Here is a 27,702-nt window from a genome sequence, read left to right on the forward strand (position 1 = left end):
ATTTAAGCTCATGCTCTTGTGACAAAGTCTGGGTACAAGGCGGTGTACAAGTTTAGAATGAACTTGCGCACGTAAAAATGTACACAAGTTCAACGCAATACATATTTTCTTGAAACCTGCAAAGGATGCTTACGTGATACAATTTATATTAAATAATTAGTCGAAATTGTGTGCCTAGCAAGTTCGCATTAGTTTTTGCTGATAAATTTTCAAGGAAGCTTGTAATCTGCCAAGGAATATGCAGCTGTGGACAAAAAAAAAACAGGTATTCGTGACTAATAAGACCATGGAACCTCAAAACGTACAAGCAGGAGTGTCTGAAAAAGCATATTATTCCGAACATTAAGCTTAGAATGGATCTGTAAAGTCTTGGCCTGATTTTACAAGCTACCACTACAGTGGATAAGTGTTATATTCTTGGAATCGAACATCACACAACTGCATTAAATTTCGCCCTATTGAAAAATATTGAACAGATGTAAAACATAAGTTGAAGAAGAGTGGAAAAGTGACTCGGAATGCGATAGCGTTGAAGGCTTGGTAGAATAAAGTAGCCAACTAATCCCACATGATTTTTTTGTCAATTTTTCTTCATACATAGTTCAATACATTATTTTCGTACTCTACATTGATATTTAATTAACATGGCTCCGAGATAAATCAGTTTTTTTTGGAACAGACATTGAATGACTCAAGTTTAAGTATAATTTATTCTAACAAATGGTTATTTCTCTCTCGATCCCCGTCCCTGTCCACCATCTTCATTGGAACTAACAAGATCTTTTTTCGTCACTAACTTTTTCGTTCCCCCTCCCCTGTCTCTTCACCATCTCGATGGCAACTAATTAGATCTCTGTCGTTTTCAGACATTTTGTTCCCACATCCCTTTTTAACCCGTTTTCACAATATTTACTTTCTTTTTATTTCTCTTCCGTAACATCACCATCACCGCCCACGGAAGACCGCTCCAGTCGAAAACCCAGCATGCGGGCCACCCGCCGGGCTTTCGTAGCCTGGGGGTGTTTCCCGCGGACCCACACGGACCGAAGGATACGGCCAGCGCTAAATATTTACCAACGCCATCTGGAAGACTCGTGCGATATTGAATTCATCGACCACTGCCGATCGCCAGCTGAACGCTGGATTCTCGAGAAGCTAGGATCACATATTCTAATGATACTATTCTAGTTTTAAGTTAGTCGTAAATTAAGATTAGAAAATAACCTTGGCATCTTAGAGCTTAAGCAGTGTGCCTAAAAATATATTGTAATATTGAATAAAAAAAAATGGTTATTTCTGGTGTATTTTCACGAAGATTCGTTCATGCATCTTCCACAATATTTTGCAATGACATGAAAATACTGTTTGATCAAATTCCGGAAATTAGGAATAGAATTTGTTTTTGATACTAGATGTTTCAGAAATGCATGGAATTTTAAGGTCCGGTGTTACCATGGAACAATTTTTTGACGAAGGACTGCGTCTTTGTTTTCTGGCTGAAACATGAACTAATAACATTATCTAATTTTACAATTTTTTTCAAATAGACATCATTTCGTATTGAAGGAAAATGCTAGATGATATAAACTATTATTTTCAGGGTATCAAAGATGGTAATCATTTTCCGAGTATATTTCGCATGGATTCAAATAAGAATAGCTGTGTAGTCCTACGTCAACAGCTCGAGCAAGGGCTGTCCCTTATAGTTTCCATTTGAAAATTTTAAACCCTACAACTTGGACAAGTTTGGATATGAGATGAGTCAGGAGATTGAAGTAAAATATCAGATACCAATACGGGTTTAAATAATCCAGGAATCTGTTGAGGAAAAATATACTATTTCATCAAAAGCTGCCATTTCAAATTCCAGGCTCATCTCATACAAAACCTTACTCAATTTTAACTGCTAGTGCACTGATGAGTGGTAGACGGAATTGGAAGTAAATGTAGAAACATTTACTTTTTTCAGAAATCAGTTACTCTGTAACCAAAGCTCTCCAAATGTTCACTATCTATTCGATGATTCGACTTCCGGTTCCGGATTTACAGGTTAAAGTGTGTTTTAAATTAATAACCGTCATTCAGAGTGACGATGCAAAAATAAAACCTTTTTTAATCCACCTAGTGGTGTAATGATGCCTTTCTCACATTATTTATATTTTCAAAAATAGCACTAGATGATTCAGTCAATACAAAAATCTTTTTCAATCTAGAATTAAATAAGAAACTTTCTTTGGGTATGAACTAACATAAACTTTTCAATTTGTAAACAGTTATGTCAACTTAATAAGAATTTTTCTTCATTTGGTATCGCACTAAATGATTAAGCCCACTTTACCCTATAGTTATGGAACCGGAAATCGAACCCGGATGAAATAAACAGTAACCTATGAGACTACAGAAACTTTTATTTGAGCCTGAGTTTGTGGAAATCGATCAAGAATCGAGAAAATTGAGTGAGTCTCGTTTTAGAGTTTTTGACCACTATTTCCGGTACTTCTGGAGGTCGTCAAATGGTGAGATAACTAAGTCCTCACAAGTCCCTATCTCATGCCTCCCCGAGCGTCTATGATGACATTTGGTCAATAGAACGGCGTCGACTGGGTGCTATCGCCTTCTGCGTTAGTAGCAGAATGAGAGGGTGCGAAATGGCTTGTAGGTTGAAGCCCATCCTAAAGTGCAATGTTTATCATAGTATATTACAACATATAATTATGTTGTTTATTACATCATCTATTATTATTATTATTATTATTAGAAGAGCGTAACTTACACTGCGACATTAACTGTTATATTGTATCATAGCATATTGTTTCATATATTATCGTCTTACACTATTTCATGTTATGATATACTATGTTGTATGGTATTATACTGCATTGCATTATATCATATTATATTGTATTGTATTATATTACATTATATTATATTATATTATATTATATTATGTTATATTATATTATATTATATTATATTATATTATATTATATAATATTATATTATATTATATTATATTATATTATATTATATTATATTATATTATATTATATTATATTATATTATATTATATTATATTATATTATATTATATTGTATTATATTATATTATATTGTTTTCTATTATATTATGTTATATTGTATTGCATTATGTTGTATTATATTGTATTATATTATAGGATTTATTATGAGTAGTACTACGTACCTCTGCGCAAAATATAAATTTGTTTTCCTTATAAGTTATCATTTTTAAAGTAATCTTTTAACTAACTATCAAGGTCGTCCCAAGGTGAGCTTGATCCTCACTGGTTCCTGTTTCATGTCTTTACGTGTGTCTGTGGTGACAATTGGTCGAGGGAATGCGTTGATGGCAGAATGAGAGGATGAGAAATGACATATAAATTCAAGTAATATAATATCATGGCATATCGCAACATATCATTTTATTCATTCTATTATTTATTATATATTTCATTGTACTATATTATATTGTTTTTTATTATTATTTTCATTATAATATTTATTGTTATTAGAAGAGAAATATTCTACTTTCTACAGTATTGCGTAGATAGAAGAGCATAACTGACACTCTACAATAATTGTTATTTTATATATTGTTCTATATTATATTATATTATATTATATTATATTATATTATATTATATTATATTATATTATATTATATTATATTATATAACATTGTATTATATTATATTAAATTAAAATATATTATATTATATTATGTTATATTATATTATTTTGTAGTCTATGATATAATTTTATGTTATATTAATTTCATTACACTATGTTTCATTGTATTTATCAATATAAAACATTTTGCACGGGGCGTAAAGGGGAGGGAGCATCAGGGCATCGGACGAATTGATAACTGGACGAGGGATTGTGGATAGCCAGCCCAAGTCACTTGAAGGAAACTTGTTTCCTTCTGAAGGTTTGAAATGAGTCTGACGCGTCCTTCTCAAACAAACCATCAGGCGGGTTCAAGCATGTATAGCGATATGCTTTATCCATGCACTGGATATTATGGTTGGAAGAGCATCTTTTATTCCCGCGGAATACGAGTAAGTGACTCTACTTACATATCCGCCCAACCCTTTTTGTTCGCTTTTCGGTAACAGCTATAGTAAGAAGGTGAATGGATGAGTCATATCGGAGCTACTGTAAGTCTACCCGCATCCACTGGCAAGTCCTTGAACTGATGGTGGCTTCACTTCACATCACATCACTATTTCCGGTACTTCTGGAACCGGGTAGTGGGAACCAGTATAGCCGAAGTCGGTTCGTTTAGTTAGTAACTAATATAGCCTACAAATTAAATTAGTACTCACATACATACATACATACACACACGGACATTTCTCAGCTCTATGAACTGTGCCGGGTCAATTTTCACTAGTCAATTTTTCAAGTGATTGCATAAATCTTCTATATGAGAAAGGATAGGTGTCCTTCAATACAAAAGTATCGTTATCTTAATTTTGTGTTAATACAACAAATAGGTACATATTGAATAAAAGATTTACAAATTCACATATCTTTCACCTGAAAAATATAGATTTAAATGTGGCAACCCTGTACGTATCGATGCGTACCAGTTTTGCATCGTCATTTTGAATGTTTTGACACTCATCGCCCTATAATTTCGGATACACGGAAGTTGGATCTGGATAAAATTGCACAGTATCTTTTAAGACAACGAGAGCATTAATTTGAATCATTATTTGTGAAAATCGGTTTAACCGTTGCTGAGAAATCCAAGTGAGTTTCGTTTTCGGAGATTTTCTACACTATTATCGGTGCTTTTGGAAGCGGGAACCGGGGATTAGTAGTACCACAGTAGTTTTATATATTCACTAACTAACAAGGACAGCCAACTAGATGAATTTAGCAGTAAGTTTTATAGAAATGTACACCTCGTTTCGCCATCGCTTGTGAAAAAATACCCATGATATTGAAAATTTTCACTAATCGCACTGTAATACCGGAACCGGAAGTCGAATCTGGATCAATTTATATTTGCTTCTTAGTTTGTGGTAATAGGTTATGAAGTTTCCGACACAATTGAGTGTGCATTTTTTCACAAATTTACATTCCGAAACCGGAAGTCGGATACAAATGAAATTCAGGAACTTTGTATGGAGCCATAAGACCTTTCATTTGCATTCAACGAACATGTTGAAATTCTTTCTTTTCTACTCCATTATTGATTCGTTCAATGATTTTTCTTTGATTATTGGTTGGTATGTAGCAACACAAGTAAACACGGTTCTGTTGCCCTAAGCACAAACATAAAATAGCCCCTGAATGAAGACAAGTGACCGCTGAGCAAATAACGTGCAATGATTTTGGGTGTATAGAAAACGTACCAAATTAAAGTCGCATGTATGTCAAGTGCAAACCAATTTCATCTCGCAACGAAAAGTGGATCTCAAAATGCTTGGATACCACAACGGTTTATTATAATTCTATTTTACACAGAAAAAGACATTGCTTAAAGTATTCATTACTGTTGAAAAAAAAAACGTTCAATCTTGATGAAACAAACGGTTGGCGCAAATTTCCGGACGTTAGCTGCGGAACATCGTCGGTTTGGGGGGTTTCCATTGGCAACGATCTCAGGAAGCGAATGCAGACAGGCAACAGAGAACAAATCAAGTTAAGTATCATCCCGCTTTGGTTTGGACTACATATTTTTTCTGCAGAACAAGGTTGCATTTCATTGTTCCCAGGTGTTTTTTCAAATCGAATTACAAAGAATACGAAACAGTTTTTTCAACAGTTTTATATCCTCATCCATACACTGAACAATCGAAACACAATTGATACTACATTGTGATGTGAATATCCTCTAATACACGCAGAAAAATCCAGGTTGTTTAGAACAACAATACGATTAGTTGCCCATCTAACAAAATATGTTTTTTTCGACGTAAATACGTCGTACTTCACTGCACTCAAATGAATATTCACGTTCGAGTTAGCTGAAACATCACGTGATATAGTTTCAAACCAGAGGAGGAAATAAGCCCCTTTTTACGCACGAAAATGTGAATCAAGATTTCCGATTGTGAATCAAAAAAACCGAACACCGTGAATAAAAAAAAATTGGGTAACAAAACTAAAATTGCGATTATTTTTAAAATTGTGAGAACTGTTGAAATGAAATTGAAGACGTTTTTAAATTTTAAGTAAAACCAAAATTTATCTTATCAAAAATCATTCGTTTCAAAATTCATTATAATATCTACAATAAATATGTGATATGAAAACATAATACTAATTATTTTCATTTACTGTGAATAAAAAAATTTAGTTATTTCCACCCCTTTGTAAAACGTCAATTTAATTCAAATTAAAAAAAAAGAAAAATTCGATTTGGAGAATAGCGAACAGGGAGTCCTTAAACTGTTACTAGTTTTTTGAAAAATCTTCACTAAAACCATGATGCAGTCAAGGACTACAAAGAAATGAATTGTTTTATCTGAATTTTTCAATATTGCAAGATCTATCAGTTGATAGCCTAAGGAAACCATCTTATTATCATATGAAAATGTGAAAAAATCATCTCTGACGCGCCTATAGATGAAGTGAAACAAGCTTTCAAGCAGATTTTTACAAAATATTGTAGAAGGTAGGTAACATAACTTGGGGTTAAGTAGCCGCAATACTAAGTGAAATAAATTCTAATTACATATGGCCTCTACCAATGCACAGTGGTCCGAAACAGGAAATTAACGCGACAAAAATATTTTCATTATAAAGGGTGATTTTTTAAGAGCTTGAGAACTTTTTTAAACAATAAAACGCATAAAATTTGCAAAATCTCATCGGTTCTTTATTTTAAATGTTAGATTGGTACATGACATTTACTTTTTGAAGATAATTTCATTTAAATGTTGACCGCGGCTGCGTCTTAGGTGGTCCATTCGGAAAGTCCAATTTTGGGCAACTTTTTCGAGCATTTCGGCCGGAATAGCCCGAATTTCTTCGGAAATGTTGTCTTCCAAAGCTGGAATAGTTACTGGCTTATTTCTGTAGACTTTAGACTTGACGTAGCCCCACAAAAAATAGTCTAAAGGCGTCAAATCGCATGATCTTGGTGGCCAACTTACCGGTCCATTTCTTGAGATGAATTGTTCTCCGAAGTTTTCCCTCAAAATGGCCATAGAATCGCGAGCTGTGTGGCATGGAGCGCCATCTTGTTGAAACCACATGTCTACCAAGTTCAGTTCTTCCATTTTTGGCAACAAAAAGTTTGTTAGCATCGAACGATAGCGATCGCCATTCACTGTAACGTTGCGTCCAACAGCATCTTTGAAAAAATACGGTCCAATGATTCCACCAGCGTACAAACCACACCAAACAGTGCATTTTTCGGGATGCATGGGCAGTTCTTGAACGGCTTCTGGTTGCTCTTCACTCCAAATGCGGCAATTTTGCTTATTTACGTAGCCATTCAACCAGAAATGAGCCTCATCGCTGAACAAAATTTGTCGATAAAAAAGCGGATTTTCCGAATGGACCACCTAAGACGCAGCCGCGGTCAACATTTAAATGAAATTATCTTCAAAAAGTAAATGTCATGTACCAATCTAACGTTTAAAATAAAGAACCGATGAGATTTTGCAAATTTTATGCGTTTTATTGTTTAAAAAAGTTCTCAAGCTCTTAAAAAATCACCCTTTATTAGTTTTTTGTAGTTGGTGTCTTCACGAAAGTTGTTTGCGATCAAATGGCGCTCCTACTAGGGTGGTCCTTATTTAGATTGAAATCTGAAATCAAACTTCCTTAATTGAACTGAAAAATGTTGTAGGGAATTTTATTCTGAGCAACTTTGCTGAAAAAAGAACCTTTCTAGCTTTCCATTTGATTGAGTTATTTGCCAAGTAAAAGTAAGGGTGGCTCCAAAACATCATGTATGTATGTGTGCATGTGTATACGTGTGTATTTGTGTGTGTATGTATGTATGTAACATTTTTTTGCACTTACTTTACTCAGAGACGGCTTAGCCGATTCTCACAAACTTAGATTCAAATGAAAGGTTCAATTGTCCTATTCAAAGTTTCTGACTTTTATTTTGATAAGGATTGTATCGAAAACAAGCTATCCACATACATTTGTGTTGTACGCATGCATTTGTGATGGTTTTTTATGCTCAGATCACAGTATGCTGTGCGTTTGGCTGTCAGCTTTCGTTTGTTTACTTGTTTGTGCGGTTGAAATTCTGCGTTTTAAAAATGTCGCGTATTGAAAAGGAAGTGAAAATTAAAGTTCTGGACACATGGCTAAGTGGATACCACTATGCGAAAATTGACGAAACGGTTTGGAATTCATCATGCCAGTGTTAAAACCATCATTAATAAGTTTGGGGAACACTATTCTTTGGATGAGCTACCAGGAAGAGGCAGAAAACCCGGTTCTTCCAACACGAAACTGGACCAAAAAGTCGTATGTCTAATCATGAAGAACAAATCAATGTCAATACGTGATTTGGCCAAAAAAGCAGTAACGAGCGTCGGAATGATTCAGCGTATCAAGAGGCGAAATCACCTAAAAACCTACAAGAAGCAGAAAATCTCGAAACAAAGTGTAGAACAGAAGAAGCGAGCAGCAACACGGGCCCGGAAATTATATTCGCGTCGTTTGCAGTGTCCGGATGCATGCGTTTTGATGGACGATGAGATTTATTTAAATGAGGACTCAAAACCCCTTCCTGGTCTACAATACTTTACTGTCGTAGTTGGGGAAGATGTGAGCGATGCAGACAGGTCGATTCAAGTGGAGAAAATCGATCGAAAGGTACTGGTTTGGTAAGCAATATGTTCCTGTGGTTTGAAGTCAACAATTTTTATACAACCGGAACTATAAATGCAGAAATCTATCGATCTGAGTGTCTCCAGAAGAGATTTCTGCCTTTATATAAGAAGCATAGTACACCTCCACTGTTTTGGCCGGATTTAGCGTCGGCTCACTATGCCAAAACCACTCTCAAACCAGAAAAATATCAATCCACCAAATTGCCCTCAGCTTCGACCCATCGAACGTTACTGGGTAATCGTGAAGAGGGTCTTCAAGAAGACTGGTAAGGCAGCTGGGAACATACAGGAGTTCAAAAAAAATTTGGTCTCAATTTGGTGGTTTTCTAAAAAATGCGATGCAACACTTGTCCGAAACGTTCGAAAATTCGTGAAGGAATAACTTAAATTTCATCCGGTTTTCATCATGCTCAAGTTTAACCTCGTACAATAAAGGATAATTTTTAGTTTGAATAAAATATCGTTTCTTATCATAATTTGAAAGAAAAAAATTGTGGATAGCTTATTTTCGATACACTCCTTATTCTGTGGACTTTGTTTTTGAGAAGATACTGCAAACATCAGACTTTACTACATTTTATTCATTTGACCCATTGTTTTCCTTATTTGTATTTTGAAACCTCACCAAATTTATGAACATTTCCTGGTTTGACAGTGTTCTGATTTTGCACAATACAACGATAAATGACCGTAGTACGGAAATCACCGTTGTATCATGATGCTCGCGTGATACCACCGTGATTCAGGGTGACAGACATGTGATGTCATGATGTACAGTGAATCTGATATCACATGTCTGTCATAAGCATAAGCATAAGGGTGACAAATAGACAGCGTCAGTTCGGTTTCACATCTCATCCACGTCAGTCGATAAAACAAAACCGCTTACGTTCGGGACAGAAGAAACCAAGTACAGTATTGTGTAGTGAACAATAGAACGACCTCGAAATGAGTGAACCAAACGAACAAAAGCTACCGCCGACACGAAAGAATACAATTATTGTTTACTTCAAGCAGTGCAAAATTCGACCTTCGATATGAGAACTTGAAGGTTTGCTTAAGGAGCAAATGCATCTTGACATTAAACGTGTGCAATTACTTCAATGCAATGTTGTTTACATCCAGTTTTATAAAAAGTTGGATGCAATTCAATTCGCAAATAACAATAACATTGTGCACTATGTGGAGCACGAGAACATTAAGTACAACATTCCAGTATATATGGATGATAGTGCTATAGAAGTGCGTGTACATGATCTTAACTCAAGCGTCACCGATTCGTATATTCGCAAAACAATGTCCCAATACGGAGAGATTCTCTCTATCAAAAAAGAAAAGTGGAAGAATTTTTCCCCGGTATTCTAAATGGCGTACGTTTATTACGCATACACTTGAAGAAGCCTTTACCTTCCTATGTGATTTTCGGTCAAGATACAAGAATTCCGTGCAAATCACTTGTTACCTATGACAATCAGATGGCCACATGTCAATATTGCCAAAAAGCTGTTCACTACGGTAAGCCATGTGATAAAATGGACATGGAGACAACCACACCAAAGGACAACGGTTCCTTCACACCAACCCCAAGCAACCCCGGTACATCTGTGACAGCCACCAACAACAATGAAGCATCACCTTCAACGAAACCATCAGTATCCCCTATAGAACAAAGTACACTAGCTGCAGTTAACAACTTACCCTCCAACCAACCAGCAATTGCAATCAATGTACAACAAGGCGCATCTACAGCAACTCTCAACGAAAAGAAGACGGAAATCGACAACAATATCATCGATGCGGCAATGGATGACGAGACGAACCACGAACGAAGTGCCCCTCAATCCTCGCAGGAGGGAAATGAAAGCTGCTCTCCCCCTAGAAAAAGGGTGACAACGAAAGCCAACTCAAAAAAAAAATATTTAAAAAATCGGCCACGTAAATAGGCCTGGCTTGTACGCAAATAGGCCGGAATAAAAAATATCTTTTAAATAAATAAAAAAAAATAGACAGCGTCAATTTTTTTGATTAAAACCACAAAATTAGTTGGTAATGAAAATTTCGTGTTGATTTGAAAGTTTGCTGGTTTGTGTCTAGAATATTTGCCAACGAATCACATTCGCTAAAAACAAAAGCTTTTTTCAGCAAAATAAATTTTGAATTTTAATTAATTTAAGGAGTGTATCGAAAATAAGCTATCCACAAATTTTGCTTTCAAATTATGATAAAAAACGATATTTTATTCAAACTAAAAATTGATCTTTTATTGTACAAGGTTAAACTTGAGCATAATGAAAACCGGATGAAATTTAAGTTATTCCTTCACGAATTTTCGAACTTTTTATCGAACTCTTCATCAAGTTCCGGACAAGTGTTGCATCGCATTTTTCGGACACTTGGGCAAAAATTTGTTTGAACTCCTGCATGTTCCCAGCTGCCTTACCAGTCTTCTTGAAGACCTTCTTCACGATTGCCCAGTAATGTTCGATGGGTCGAAGCTGAGGGCAATGCGGTGGATAGATATTTTTCTCAACGAAATTTATACCTTTTCCGCAAGCCAAGAGAGTGGTTTTAGCATAGTGAGCCAAGGCTAATTTCGACCAAAACAGTGGAGGTGTACTATGCTTCTTAAATAAAGGCAGCAATCTCTCCTGGAGACACTCAGATCGATAGATTTCTACATTTATAGTTTCGGTAGTGTAAAAATAGGTTGACTTCAAACCACAGGAACATATTGCTTATTAAACCAGTACCTTTCGACCGATTTTCTCCACTTGAATCGACCTGTCTGCATCGCTCACATCCTCCCCAACGACGACAGTAAAGTATTGTGGACCAGGAAGGGGTTTTGAGTCCTCATTTAAATAAATCTCATCGTCCATCAAAACGCATGCATCCGGACACTGCAAACGACGCGAATATAATTTCCGGGCCCGTGTTGCTGCTCGCTTCTTCTGTTCTACACTTTGTTTCAAGATTTTCTGATTTTCTGTGATTTCGCCTCTTGATACGCTGGATCATTCCGACGCTCGTTACTGCTGTTTTGGCCAAATCACGTATTGACACTGATTTGTTCTTCATGAGTAGAGATACTACTTTCTGGTCCAGTTTTGGGTTGGAAGAACAGGGTTTTCTGCCTCTTCCTGGTAGCTCATCCAAAGAATAGTGTTCCCCAAACTTATTATTGATGGTTTTAACACTGGCATGATGAATTCCAAACCGCTTCGCCAATTTTCGCATAGTAATACTCTTCTCCCTTAGCCATGTGTCCAGAACCTTAATTTTCAATTCTTTTTCAATACGCGAAGTTTTAAAAATGCAGAATTTCAACCGCTCAAACAGATAAACAAACAAAAGCTGACAGTCAAACGCACACACGCTTAAAAATAGTTACTCAAAAATGAGTAAGATCTCACTCATCTACAGAAAAAGTGGAACAACTCTAATTTAGAGTAACTCCGAAGTTACTCAAATTTGAGTTCTTCCACTGGAAACGATATTTGGGTAAAATCTACTCATTTACTGAGTAATACTTTATTTGTACATGTACCAAAAATAGAGTAACTATCACTCAAATTTTGAGTGAAATTTTATTTCACATATACCAAATTTGCAAAAAAATTTCTCCTTTTCTGAGTGTATTGTATTAAAATATTAAGTAATTGAACTCAATACTATATCAAGTGGTGATTGCTTGGAGTAGTGTGTTAATCGCAAATTAACATACATGTCAGTTATGCTCAGGCACCAATCATACACTTATTCCTCATAAATGACATTTGAGCATATTCGGTTTCATTCTAAAGCACAACACGGAGTTTATCATTCCGGTTTTTGCAGACACAACACCGTTTGTGTTGAGCGACTCACCCTCGAAATACGCGATCTCGCTAACAAAATATACAACCTGTTGCTACAAATGGTTATTACAACCTTTAGACTGATCTTGCGAATAGTAACAAAAAAACGAGCTATTGCGTTAAACTCAAATTTAGAGTAGGAGTTACTCAATATCATTGATGATAACTATTCAATTTTTGACGTTTCCATGTATCATTTGAAAATGAGTAACTAGTACTCAAACTTTGAGTAACTTTTTCTAAGCGTGCAGCATGCTGTGATCTGAGCATAAAAAACCATCACAAATACATGCGTACAACACAAATGTATGTGGATAGCTTATTTTCGATACACTCCTTATTAGTTATATTGGCAATTTTGTTGTTAAAGCAACTAATTCAAAAACATTAAAACGAACTAGGCGCAGAGCTAATTTCGGTCCTTCCGTGTGGAATATCGGAAGATTGTTTGGGCCTAAGAAAAGTGCAAGTCCAATTTACTTTGAGCAGATTTAAAAGAATAAATAGAAAATTTTGAAATTATGAACAAAGTCTTACTATTTTTGGTCTACAGTAGTAATAATAACTAATCAAAAATTGAAGATTAGATAACCCATAGCCTTTGGTTGTAATCCACGCTCGAAATGAAAGAACGAAAAGATGCGTTTAACTGAGAGACAAAAACAAAATCTTAAATCAATGGCTGCCGGTAAAGCGATAATAGCGAGGATAGACTTGCGACGCGGTGTGTGTTTGTTTTCTGTTTCCATAGATACAGGACTATATGTAATTGAACGCTGTGGTGGCCAAGTAAAGTGAAGCATGCTTGGATCTTCTAGTCAATTAGGCTGTTTCTATTAATGTGTTTTCATATGCGAGTAGTTTAATTGGTAAAACAATTTCCCCGGTTAGGAACAAGCTGCGGGTTCGAGTCCCGTCTATGCGGTTACATTTTCGCGGTTTTCACTACATAGTTGCATTCACCTAAATTTCCCTGTTTTTCCCGTTAGATACTGATCAAATTCAAAACTACCGCAAGACGGCTCTTCGTCTTAACAAGGATAAAACAAATCGTTGTACGTTGATTGTTCGCTTCAATTAATATTCAAGAGTTGCTATATTACGCGGACATTCAATGAACCGAAAATTCTGTTTCAAACAAATTACGAAGTATGGCTGTTGCATAAATGCACAAACCATGCCTAAAAAGTTTTTCATTTAGCAACGCATGGTTTGAATTGCAGTATTATTATATTTACCGTATAACAACTTTTGTTTATTGTGCCTTCCCCTTCGACTCATTTGCTGTGCATTATTGGAAATCCGAGACTGGTTGCAAAAATAAACTTTTCATATCACTTCCAGATGGATCGAATGGTAAATATATTTTCTCTCGCCAACTTTTGCATATAGCAAACCACCGTGGTTCCGTGGTATTGCTAGTGGCAATCCGATGTTCTCCTGTCTACAGGAGATAACAAATTCAGGTGTGCATTGCCCGACCGAGAGCCGTGGATACGGAGAAGGGACGGAGGAAGTTGACATCAACCGAATGTTTCCATTGAATATTATGCACATTTGGGGTGGGATGCTAATTTATGATGGGTCGGTTGGCATGCATGGTCTAATTTGATTCATTACTGAAGGGTGGAATGTGATAATCGCGTTGGACAATTTTCGCTGGGAAATGTTTCAATGGAAATGTGTGCATGCATGATATATTTATTGACCTTATATGACAAATTAATTCTGAAATCTCCATTCAAAGCCCAAATTCAAACCGTTAATGGTTTGGTTACTGCCGAACGCTTTTCACCTTGTGTGACGTCGGGGAGGGTGGTGGGTTCTTTTTCAACCTACTTACCTTGTTCACATCCGTCAGCTCGATGATTCCGTGGTCTCCGAAGGATTTGATGCCACCATTCGAACTATCAACGCTGCTACTGTGGCGATGGAGCGAGGACAGCTTCAGGGATTTCGGCGACAGCCGCAATCGAAGCGACCGGGGTATGGTGCTGTTATTGCCGCTACCGCCGGATGAGTTTATGGTACAGTTGGCCGTGCTGGTGGGGGTGGTAGGATTGGTGACGGTACAGCTGCTATTGCTTGGGGAGTCCACCGTAATGGGAGGTGATTTCGGACGTTGACCGCCGCTGTCGGTGATCGCATTGACGGTGGCCGTTTCCAGTGCCGACACTTTCGAAGTCTCTGGACAAATCTTATGAATTAATCTTATACCTAATCTCACAGTCGAGCGGCGTTGGACACGTTCGTCCGCTGAGGCCTCCGCTGAAAGTAGGGAAACGAGAGAGAGAGAGAGAGAAAAAACAGAAAGCCGGGTAATTAATTCGACCCACATTTTTGAATGTTGTTCAATAAAGACAAACAAAATTAGGATCAAATTTTCTAATAAAAATTGTCGTGAGTAAAATAATTCATTAAATTCCAATGATTGCGTTACCAAGATCACAACATTTGACTTAAAATTACAGAGGGGTCTCGTATAACGCGGTACACCGGGGGCGTGAAAAGCGAATCCGCGATAAACGGGACCCAGAGCATATGAGATTTCGACTGATTGGGGCTGTGAACGATTATCTCGCTTCGGTCGACAGATAGAGCTATACAATCTTCGGCAAACTTGTTGTAGATACTTAGACCCACAATTTAGTGTAGTTTGACCGACTATTTGTTGAGAACTTATCCACCAGGGGCGCTTTGAAAAGAGCAGGAAATAATTCATATGTTCACAATAGAAAAACAGTTTAAACATGAAATATTGCGAATATTTAACTTTCGGTGGTGTCGGTGTTTTCGGAATGAATGTTCCGGAGGTCAAAACAGATCAAATGGTGTAAACAGTAATTGAAGTTTCTCGCATTGCTGACTCTTGTGTCCCATTCAACGTTCGAAATACCTGCAACTCAAAATCATGTTGACTTATTAAGATGGTTTCTTCGAGAAGGTGTTTTAAGGTTTCAATACCTATTGAACGATTGATGAAACAGTTCTTATTGTATCTACAATGTGATCTTCTGTAACTGAATACCATACTCGTTTATGAGAGTGATCTTAACGATCAGTTTTTGAATAAGTTGGTGAAGGAGAGACAGATTTTGAACTGTTTTTCTAGAAGGCGTTAGTAAGTTACTAAAGTATTAAGATGAATAAGCTATCGACATCTGAAATCTGAATCGACATATGAAATTTCATGCTTAATGTTTTGATTATTTATACAATTATATAATGTTAAGTACATAAAATTTGACATATATTGCTCATATAGTTTTATTTTATTTTTTATTTGAATCAAACCTTGTTTATTGAACAGGGAAAAGCCCAATGGAGCGAAAATTTCATAGTCACACTCTTCATCAGGCAGTAAATCTATGAATTCAGTTTTTGTAACAAGTGCGAATAACGTAAAGGACCAAAGACATATTTCGGTGAACTGATAAGAAGCAAAAATCGAAAAGTTTGCAGGGATCACTGCAAGGGAAAGTTTGTAGGTATCACTGCAAGGGAAAATACGAAAAGCAAACCGAAGAAGTTTATTCTGAATGGCTTTGACGCGGTGGATGTCAAGTTAACAATAAAGAGCCAAAAAGACAGTACCATTGCCGTAATCAATTTATCAGCGATGATGTCATCAATTTCCTCATGAGAAAGATTTTCAGCTATTAATTCCTACACAAGCATTGTAGAAGAAATCTCTACCGTCAAGTAGTATAAATCACGAAACAAACAAATATAATTTTCCCAAAAAATATATTTCTAAGTCATCATGATCGCAATAGCGCAACCTTTTTTTTCGAATACTAAACTACTGTTCCCATTATCGAATACTTTTTGATAAACCAAGCAATGTTGAGGAAGATACACTGCTCTTGAATTCACACACAAGCTTTTATCAATCATCTAACCAGTTTGTAAACCCTCGAAAAAAAGATCTTTATAAATCAGCATAAATCAAGATTACAGGAATTTCCAACCCAGAATTGCACACCAGCGTCACCAAGTGAGAAAAATTTTTACAACTGTTCACACTATTTAATCTTTTTTTACCTCCTTTACTTTCTTTCCGAAAACACCGCCAATCTATATCATCAGGTTTTAGAGATATAACATAATAAATTTTATGTGATCACAATAGCGCCATTCTGTGGGAAGGTTCTAAACTAACATAGTTTTCATAATTCATTCCTAACAACTTTCCAACAAACAAAACCGCTCTATATCCTTAAGCTCTTTTTATAAGAACAAAATTCTGATAATTAATATTTGTATTCAAGCACACTAGCTACATCTGATGGAGTAAGTCCGAGTTAATACTTTTGCTGTTTGACAAACTCCCGAATTCCCGCATTCTTCAAAATACTATAATTTGTGAGTTACAAATCGTTTTGTCTGTATTAAGCGAATGATTTATATCATGCATTTTTCGAAGCGCCCCTAGCGGAGCAGTTCTTAACTAATTGTCTGTCAAACTACACTAAATTGTTGGTCTAAGTATCTACAACAAGTTTGCCGAAGATTGTATAGCTCTATCTGTCGACCGAAGCGAGATAATCGTTCACAGCCCCAATCAGTCGAAATCCCATATGCTCTGGGTCCCGTTTATCGCGGTTATCCGGCAATAACGAATCCGGCAACAACGAATACCGGCAAAACCGAATCCGCGTTGTACGAGACCCCACTGTATTCTGGAACTTGAATACTATACTCGATACTGAGAACACTGCGTACTCACCCGTGTAGACCCGCACGTCATAACTAGTGCCGATGGGAGCCCCGGTGTAGCGTTTCGCCGGCAGCAGTTGAACACTCGGTGGAGCCACGGTGCCGATTTCCAGTGTGAAAGGAACTGCATTCTTTCCCAGTCTATCGAGTAAAGCTTCCTGCGGGAGTGCGGAACGGAGGGGTGGCGGCGTTGGCAGAGCCGGAATTTTCAATAAAACCATCCGTCGAACAGAGTCAGACACCGCAGGTGATGGTACCGTTGTTAGGCAGGAGTTTGAAGAGAAGTCATTAAATGAAATATGAGATGATTTAGGAAAGTATTAGTTCAGCGAACATTTGTTGATAATTTGTTGTTACTCTTGACTACGAACTGTGTACTGGCAATGACGAACTTTACGTGGCAACTAATGATGTTTAATAACGGTGTTGAACAACGCCGTAAAACCGCTTTTAATTAGTGTTTTTAAATTTATGAATATTAATTATTTTGTGTTGCACTAGTGTAGCGTTTTATCTCACAACTGCTAGATTCCGTACTAAGAACTAATAAGTCACAGCAGGCGCGTACACAGGGGGGGGGGGGGTTTAGGGGTTCAAATCCCCCCCCCCCCCCCCCGAAACAAAAAATTATAACCCATGGGAAACATTGTGATATAAATTGTACATGTGTTGATTTATCACCATGTTCTAAACCACCCCCCCCCCCCCCCTACCCCAAAAATTTTCTCTGGCTACGCGCCTGAGTCACAGTATAACAGTTATATTGCAGGGATTGTTGGAAATCTTGTGTTAATATCAAAATTTAAAAGTAATGGGATCAGATATATTGAAGGAAAATGGATTTTAATTTAATGGATTTAAAAACAGATCATGGAAGGTTAATATAGTGGTTTTCAGCTTGACATAGAATGCGACGGAATCGTCGCAGGATTGCGAAATAATGAGCGTCAGAACCACTGATGCCAGGTTTGCAGATTGGTATGTAAATTTGCAATTTCGTTTGTTAGCAGACTTTGCAATTAAGCCGACATTTTTGCAGATTTTCGAAATTTTTATAAACAATCGTCCATTTTAATGACTTTAGCTATTACTGTAGGATTTCCGTAAATATTGAGGTCGCATAGGACCATTTCTAATACGCAGACGCCTAAAATTTCACCTGGCATCGCTGCCAGAAAATTGGACAGTTTTTTTTTAACCCCTTCGCTGTCTGTTGTATTGAAATTAACTAGCATTAGAGCCAAAAGAAAAATTAATCGGCTGTTGGATTGAGGCCAATTGCATTTTCAACTGGTAAAATTCCTTAGCGACAATTGTTATTTCATTGTTCATCGAACGCATCAAAATGTATATCTGTCAAAGACGACCAACTTTTTAGAGTAGACAAATAGCACAATCGATTAAAGCACGAGGTTTTGAAAACCAAGGCGTCGATTAATACAAAGTATAAATGAAAAGGGAACATACTAAGCACAAAATAATCATTATGTACGATTCAGACGATCCGTCTTCTTTTGTCACAGTCAATCTCCGTCACCGGCACCGTCAACATTAATTACATGCATTCTTATGGAGCCATTCACACGTAACGTCACCGTCACGGAACGTCTTGACGGACGGAGCGTGTGAACGTTCCGGTAAAGAAAGTATTAAACTAATTTTGACGAAAGCTGACGTTTCGGTGACGGTGACGGAAGGAGACGGATCGTCTGAATCGTACATTATGTCAAATAAATAGCACACGCTTAAAAAATCCGTGCAAGTTGAAGCCGTAATCATACGCATTATCAATATGAATTAATTATGACGGAAGTTTTCTTAATAATAAATAAAAAATTAGTTGTTGTAACGGTCAATTTAAAAAATATTTTTTTCTGGCTTGTGGTCTCCAAGGGGTTGAATCGATGCGAATGACAGTTTCGCTATCTTTGCGGCATTTTGTCGCTATCTTATCGCATCGCAATCTTTTCTAGCCGACAGTGAAAATCACTATAATAAGACTAGCAATGACAGAAGTAAAATTGAAAAAAGGGAAATAAATGACAGAAAAATTAAATGTAGAATCACTGTAAAATGTTAGGGTTAAGCATCAGTATCAGTAGCTAATTACTACAGAACGACAGGAAATCGATAGATAACGTTCAGAGCTCAGTTCCAGTTACAGTATCAAGAATTGATACTGTTCGGTATTGAATCAATTGCGGGACGTTCGCAGAGTCAGTTTTGTTTCAAAGAGAATCGATTACGTCATTCTGCAGTTGATCGTTTGCATTGGAGCAAAATACAACGAAAAGTGGACAATGATGGGGAACATTATGCAAAATCACCCCTTCTAATGACTCCAAGTGGTGTCTAAAGAACTTTAAAGATCGCTTCTTTGCTAATCAGAGATAAAAATCATCATCAATTTAGTGCAAATCTAGAATAATTTAATTAGTATTGTGTATTTTTTCCAGTGCGACACTCGCACTAAACGAGTGCGAATAAAGCCAGCATTTCACTAATTCACGTTCGAGAAAAATGGTTTGAACAGAATTGAACCCCATTTCGATAGTTTCTTTCACTGAAATATGCAAATCCGAAATGAAATAATCGAAAACAGAAATCTGTTTGTTGCCATTTTTGTGGCCGTGAAGATCGCCCATTCTAGTTAGAAAATTTTCGCATTTTTTTCTCGGTTCTTCTTCAATTGGATTTTCTCTGTATTGGTTTGAATCCGTTTTGTTGCCTCCAGAGTGAACAAGTGGTGTCAGATATTTTTTATTCATTACATTTGCATTGAATTAGAGAAAACTTTTCGTATGATATCGAATAAAGAAGTTTTATTATAAAGAACTGTACAAATCAATTCGTAATATTGATTTGTATGTCAGAATAAGTCGTACTTTGGTGTACGTGCATCGTTTCCAATCCTTGTAGTGAAGAAGGGGAAAGCTTACACAATTCACACAATCGATTAACTAACTTATTTTATAAAGTATTATGCGACGTATTTGTTTTATTCGTATTGAAAAACAATTAAATGTACAGTTTACATATTGTTTGAAACACCGCGTGTTCATTAAATTCAATTATGAATCGTAGAAACAATATATTAAATCGTTGGAAATGAAAAAAATCTTGTCAAGATACAATAGAATATATTGTAACCCATAGATCTAATTGTGAATCAATTGTTTATACTGTAAAATCAATGGTTTATTTTTTACGGGTGGTCATACTGTATGATAGTGAAAAGAAATGATTGCCATTTACATTACAGTACGCTACCTCTAAACAAAAAGTAGCTATATTTTCAGATTAGATTGAATAACTCATTTCGTTGCGCTTTAATTTCTTATCATTTTCATGTCCACATTTTCAATACAGAATTTTGATTCCCCGATACAGATACAGTTCGAAAGGTGATGGTTTTTTCTTCTTCCGTACCAGCACGTACCGATGCGTATCGGTTTTGTATCGTCATTTTGTATGACGGTTTTAAAGCTATAGATTGACATTTTTTCATCATTCTTTCTGGAGCGGTTCTCTCAGGAGAACGGGCAGTTCGAAACATTTTGCGCACTTAATCTTTGTTCTGTCTGGAGCGATCACAACAGCAGGATGGTTGTCAGGGGAATTTAACTTCGAGCTGGTGATGTGTGTGTGTTTAACCCATTTCAAGCCTCACTGTCTGGCATCGGTTCAGTCCAGGACTCAGGGAGGTGTTGACTGAATCGAATTCCGATGTCCCATTTCATATACAGAGTAAATCGTGTTCCGAGCTCACCGTTTCATCGACCAGCCCCGCCTAAATGAAATGTTTGTATCAAATGGATTCAAGCATGGGGACGGGTATAGTGTGATGGGATAGTCGATGCCTTTCACGCAGCCATCCTGGGTTCGATTCCCAAGCCCGCACATTGGCTCGGAAAGATTTTCTGGTCTTAAGATCGGATTCAAGGATTTGTAATCGAGTTTCACGTAGGTTTCGTCTTCCATGATTATGCAGTTCAAATTTCCAGCAAGAATCGTATTGTACAGCTTTCGAATCCTCGGCCTGATCGATGCTTCTTGTTTCGGACTACGTTTTGGTTGTTTTGGCTTCTTATAGGTTCGAAGATTCAAACGTTCTTTAGCACGAAGAACATTTGATTTCGAAGTGCTCACTTTTTTGGCCACATCCCGAACAGAAACCTTCTTCTTTTGCTCGAACGCCTTCAGTATACGTTTATCCAACTGAGGGTTAGCAGGACCTGTTTTTCGACCCGTTTTCGGTTTATCCTCAAAGGTGTTATCCTCACCGAACTTCCTGATTGCATTTCGTACGGCTTTTTTACTTACTCCTTCCATTTTTGCTATCTTTCTCAGTGACAGTCCGCGTTCTGTGCACCATTTGTACACAATTTTTCGACGTTACTCTGCTGAAAGTCCACGCATTTCGAAACAAACTAATGAAAACGAATAAACAACTGCACAAGTGGTTGGAGAAGAGTGTAAACAACAGGACGCAGCCATGAAAATGGACGGATTCTGAACCATTGCGAAATGGCAGCGGTTTTTGGTTGCGTCCATACTTTCTGATACAGTCTATACATGCAATAGGAATGACAGCACTAGCCCTTTTAACCCGTTTTATCTCAATTAATTTCATGAATCGTATCATTAGATAATCTTTCTATCGCATTCCGAAAGGAGGCTGGTTGTGGTTGATTAAAATCGACTGATATTACGTAGAAAGCCCTAAAAAGTAAATTAAAAATAGATTCAATGACCGTATGAATCATGTTGTATCCCAATAATGATAAGATAAATTTCAGTAAAACGGTATAACATGGTTTATTTATCTTTATTTTATCTCCAGCTTTCCCCCAACTCCTGAATACCTCGTCGAAAGACTGTTTATGTTTCGAAACGATCCAGTCGTGAAGCCATTTTTCTATATCATAATAAGTGATAGTTAAAAGGCGCAAGGTCTGGGTAATATAGCGGATGATACTCCTCGTATCATCCGCTCGTAGTGCAGCATCGTTTTCTTTCCAAAGCGACTTATGTTTTTCTGCACTAGAGATTCTAAATATGAATCCATTTGACTTCCGATGCAGAAAATGTTTTGTTGCATGCTGAGAAAGCAACTGAATTCTACTCTTCGTTTTTATATCATTCTGCTCATGAGAAACCCATTTCCCCACCTTCTGCATCTTTCGCATAACGTGTATGTGACCAGAAATGGTTTAAAGGATAACCTCTTAGCCAATCTTTGCAATTCAGTATCTTCAAATATAAAGGCTACCCGGGTTATCTACCAAATAACAAACAAAGATCAAAACAATAACAAATGTTTCTGTGCTGTCATAGCGATACTTGATTTTTTTAATGTTTCATGGAAGGTATTAAAAAATTGTATAACGTTAATTTTTACCATTGAGATGTTTGGTTTTGATAATAAAAATTGTTGGTTTGCAAATCACTTCTACCCGGGTATGCAATCACTTTGAAAACCGACTTTCGAACAGAGGCCCGTAGGGCTGAGGGTCATATACCATTCAACTCAGTTCGTCGAGTACACAAAATATCTGTGTGTGTATGCGTTTAAGTAACAAAAATATACACTCGATTTTCTCAAACTTAGATCCAATGGCTTCCCCTGTTCTACTACGTCCATAACAATAGCTTATTAGACAAAAAGTGCCACTAATGGAATATAAGGTAAGGGTACTTCCATTCATCTCATCTCCAATAGTCATCTAATATACGAAAACCAATAATTCCAGTGAGATCTACTGTCTTTGTTCGATAGATTTGCTTTAAGGGTAAGATGAAAATAGGTGCATTCGCTTCGAGTTTCCGCGTCGCTATTTTTTCTGCGTAATTACTTCTATTACATTTCGTTGATTGAAAGTCGTGTAATCGGGACAATAATTTGGCGACTCTATTAATGAGATGACTATCGGTACAATCGCCTTACATAGCCATCTCCTAGAACTCCACTCTTATTTGTGCTACCCCATATCCGTATTCATCGACGACATAGTAGGCGGAAATGCGCACACGATTCGTGATTAAACTTTCAAATGAATCTACAATATCCCCTTCGTCATATCTACTGACATTCTCTGTCAGTCAACCCTCTTCTGACAGTGAGCTTCACTCAAGATAGGATAAATGTGATTCACAAGCATCTGATTATGATCCATCAGGTTGCATGTCGGGCTGAACAACACTGTGCTTGCCTTCGACATAGGCGCGCACGAGAGGCAAAGTTTCTACCCACAGGCTGGTTGTTTATCTATTAGATCTATTAGGCGATTATACCCTTGAAGTTTCTGGAATAAATCACGCCACACCGTACTGTTTCACCCGTTGACCATGTAGGGAATAGAATAGAGGGGGAAAGCAAGTTTATAAGGTCACGCAGGTACCGCACCGTTATCTGAGCGAGCCACAGTTCGTAGTTATGAAATTAACTGCATGAATGGTTATCAGTAGTAGTTACCTGTAACGGTGTTAGTACTTCCGGTTCGGTACTCACAGCTCTAGGCCAAATATTTTGTAAGGCGATGACGGCTTCATTGCAGAACTTCAGACCCATTACCTCTTCGTCCTCGCGTCCGTAACTGAGTTGGGCGAGACAGACAGAAAAGAAATAATCAATAGATTAGCATAATTATTAGATAAACAGGTGTTATTTTAATTTTTCTAATATTTATATTTTTTGAATTTATATTAGTGACAATTCATCCAAGATACTATCTCTATACACCAAACCCGTCTTTGGGCCTTCAAAAATTGTTTTGTACCATTGCGAGCTTCAAGAAAATATATTTACTGAATTATTTGTAATACTATGTTCACACTATGAGTTAAAACTAGTTTTCATGTTTTAAGCGAAATAACATGTTTTCGCAGTATTTCACATTTAGAAACGTCATCTTAAAACATGTTTTCCCAAAATAACATGATATAGACTGAAACCTCTATTTACAAACTAAAGGGGGGTTATTTGGGATTTGGTCGTACACAGAAAAAAATCATGAATTTTACAGGTGACATAATTCTTCAAACGATACAATCATAACTACTGCACTTCTCAAATGACACAATATTCCATTCGTACCAAAATTTATTGGCTCTGATTGTAATTTGCACTCGGCTAACAAGTGAGACTGTATGAATTTATATGCACGACGTGCTTCTGTGGCAGTCGACTAATTGGTGTGCTTTGTGATCTACAGTTCTTCGGTTCAAGTCGCGTTGTTGATGTCGATCTTTTGATTTTTATTCCTTTCGTTATAATGTCATGTAAATTTCAAACCAAACAATTTTACATGTTCTTGAATATAAATTTGTGTGAAATATGACGCTCCATTTATGTGCATCTGATAAGATGTAAAATCACAAGAATATTTCGAACTGTGTAAAAAAAGTTTTGTGTAATGAATGTGGAAACCGCCCATCATATGGCTATTTTTGATACGGGTGTAAAGAGTAAGTGCAAGAGAATTATGTTTGGGCTCGTTTCAATATCCAAGATGGCGACTTCCGGTTTATTTATTTTGCTTAAAGCCCCTAACAATATTGGTATTTTTAGAATGGGATTGATGAGTAGATATCGGAAAACGATGTTTGAAGTGGTTCTGAAATTCAAGATGACGACTTTCGGTTTCTTGATATATTGGAATTCGAAACGACACCAAACATCGTTTTTCGGCATCTGTTTATTAAATACTTTCCAAAAATACCCATATTGTAAGGGTTTTCATGATATATCGATAAACCGGAAGTCGCTAGTTTCGATTTCGGAACCACCTCAAACATTGTTTTCTTGCATATTATCATTAGATCCGTTCCAAAAGTATCTCAATTGTAAGAGTTTTCAAAGAAAATCAGAATATCGTATGTCGCCATCTTGGATTTGAAAGCGACCATAAAAATAAATAAATAAGTGAATATATTATACTTGCTTCTCGGAGTTTTTTTCATTTCCGTTAAATAATGGGAGGTGCTAAAATAATTTACTGGAATCGGAACGCTTGAAATGATGGGAGAAGAATCTATTTTGCATGAGTTTATTGTAATGCATTGTTTGCTATTAGGCTTAAAACTTTAAATTAATTTAGGTTAAGTTTTTCAAGACATTCGAATTGTAGCGGCTTCATTTTAAGTATTTTCTGTCAAATTTACAGAAAAAATAGTTTATTAAATATACTACAGTTTCGGTAAATTTGATTGGAAATCCGCAAAATAAAGCCGCGAAAAAGCAATATTCACAAAAAATCCGTCAGAAATGATAATATCGCAAATTGATCGCAATTTTACAATTGGCGACATTCTTATTTTTCGCGGATTTTTTGTAAATTTTGCTAAACTTAACAACTATATAATCATCCTATGAAATAATCTGAAGAATCGTCGTCCTTTTGTCAAGCTGTTAGCGGATCACTGTTAGCGATGGAGTCCCTTCCTTAGGAGACTCTTTTTGGAACAATTTCAAAAATTAACAGCAGGAAATATGGGAAAATCAGGATCGATTTTCTCCGATTCCGAAGAATTTTTGTACATGTCGTGGGTGTGGTAAACCATTAATTTTGTACAGATTTTGTACTGAAGATCGGTTAGACTCGAAACTGATCTTTCAAAAGGGGGAATGTTTTATTTGCATGCTCTTTCTTCAAATAGTTGTTTCAGATTTGTACAAAATTTGTGTCCAAGAAGTTGTAATCAGTTGTGCGCTCTTAAAAAAATGTGCAATCCAAAAAAAAGTTGAAGAATTTTGTGAATACATAATAAAAATGAAATAAAAATTCGTAATTCTATATTTTCGCAGTATGTTTCTTCTAAAATTGTTCTTTAAATCAACATTCGACGTTAATTTCAATAGTGTCTTATTAGGTTACAGCTAAATGGGAATCTAAAGAACAAGAGCCGTAATTGTACTGAATGCACTCAAACATATTTATATCTCTTCACATTTAGGTGCAACAAGAGAAAGTGTTTTGCAAGTAGCATTAAATTCACGTCTTCCCTAGCGGTTTATATTGAACTGCTAGGCGGCATAGCATCTCAATTTAATTAACATTCCGCAACTACTGTTTTTTTTATGTTACACTAGTTGTATCAAGGTGACAGCCATGTGAAATATCAGGTGTACAACTTTACTTCCGCCGTTTTTTTTTTCCAAAATTAAAAGCCTTATTGCGAAAAAGTGCTTAGAGATGTATTATTATTGTCCATCGCTAGCGACAACTTTCTCCCATCTTTCCGACAATTTTCGGATCCCGGCTCGAAAAAAAAGAGTCCTCTTTTGACGCTATCCATGAAGCTATCCATTTTTCCAACTCTTCGAAGGATTGAAAATGTTGATCTGCCAGGCCGTGTGCCATCGAACGGAATAGGTGGAAGTCAGAAGGGGCGACATCTGAGGAATACGGCGGGTGGGGCAAGACTTCCCATTTCAGCGTTTCCAGGTACTTTTTGACCGATTTGCGACGTGAGGCCGAGCATTGTCATGTTGGAGGATGACTTTGTCATGTCGCTCTTGATATTGTGGCCGCTTTTCTTTTAGCGCGCGACTAAGCCGCATCAGTTGCGTTCGGTAGCGATCTCCTGTGATGGTTTCACCCGGTTTTAAGAGCTCGTAGGAAATCACACCGAGCTGATCCCACCAAATACAAATCATAACCTTGGCGCCGTGAATATTCGGTTTTACCTTCGACGAATTAGCATGCCCGGGCTTTGCCCATGATTTTCTGCGTTTAGGATTATCGTATAGAAACCCACTTTTCATCACCGGTTACGATTCGATGTAAAAACCCCTTACGATTTTGTCTTTGAAGCAGTTGCTCACATACCAATAGACGGCGCTCGATGTCCCTCGGTTTCAACTTGTACGGCACCCAGTTTCCTTCTTTCTGAATCATACCCAGGACCTTGAGACGTTTTGAAATGGCTTGCTGACTCACTCCCAACTATTCGGCAAGCTCTTCTTGGGTTTGGCATGAATCATCATCAAGCAATGCTTCTAGTTGTTCATCCTTGAAGGTTTTTTCTTTTCCACCACCATGTTTGTCTTCGACATCAAAATCACGATTTTTAAAACGTTGAAACCACTCCCGACACGTTCTTTTACTCAGAGCAGCATCACCGTAAGTTTCTGAAAGCGTTCGATGCGCTTCAGCTGCATTTTTTTCGAATTGTAACAGAAAAATAAAACTTCCCGCAAATGGCGAGAATTGGGCACATAAACGGACATTTTCGAGCGTGAATAATACAAAAACAAGAACAACTGTCACTGAAACGGCGATGACAATTCGT

General features: G+C 36.9%; 1 protein-coding gene across 3 annotated transcripts in view; it reads right to left on the reverse strand.

The window, feature by feature from the left end:
- LOC131428522 (arrestin homolog) overlaps positions 1 to 27,702 on the reverse strand; it is a 365,484-nt gene that overhangs the window by 83,168 nt on the left and 254,614 nt on the right. For all 3 annotated transcript variants that reach the window (XM_058592519.1, XM_058592517.1, XM_058592518.1), the window contains 3 exons: positions 23,885 to 24,005; positions 17,420 to 17,567; positions 14,534 to 14,958 (listed from right to left, as the gene is read on the reverse strand). In XM_058592519.1, the coding sequence (XP_058448502.1) occupies positions 14,534 to 14,958; positions 17,420 to 17,567; positions 23,885 to 24,005 (694 nt within the window). The remainder of the gene's footprint in view (positions 1 to 14,533; positions 14,959 to 17,419; positions 17,568 to 23,884; positions 24,006 to 27,702) is intronic.

This window comes from Malaya genurostris, chromosome 2 (assembly GCF_030247185.1).
Source record: "Malaya genurostris strain Urasoe2022 chromosome 2, Malgen_1.1, whole genome shotgun sequence".
In the NCBI taxonomy this organism is placed as follows: Eukaryota; Metazoa; Arthropoda; class Insecta; order Diptera; family Culicidae; genus Malaya; species Malaya genurostris.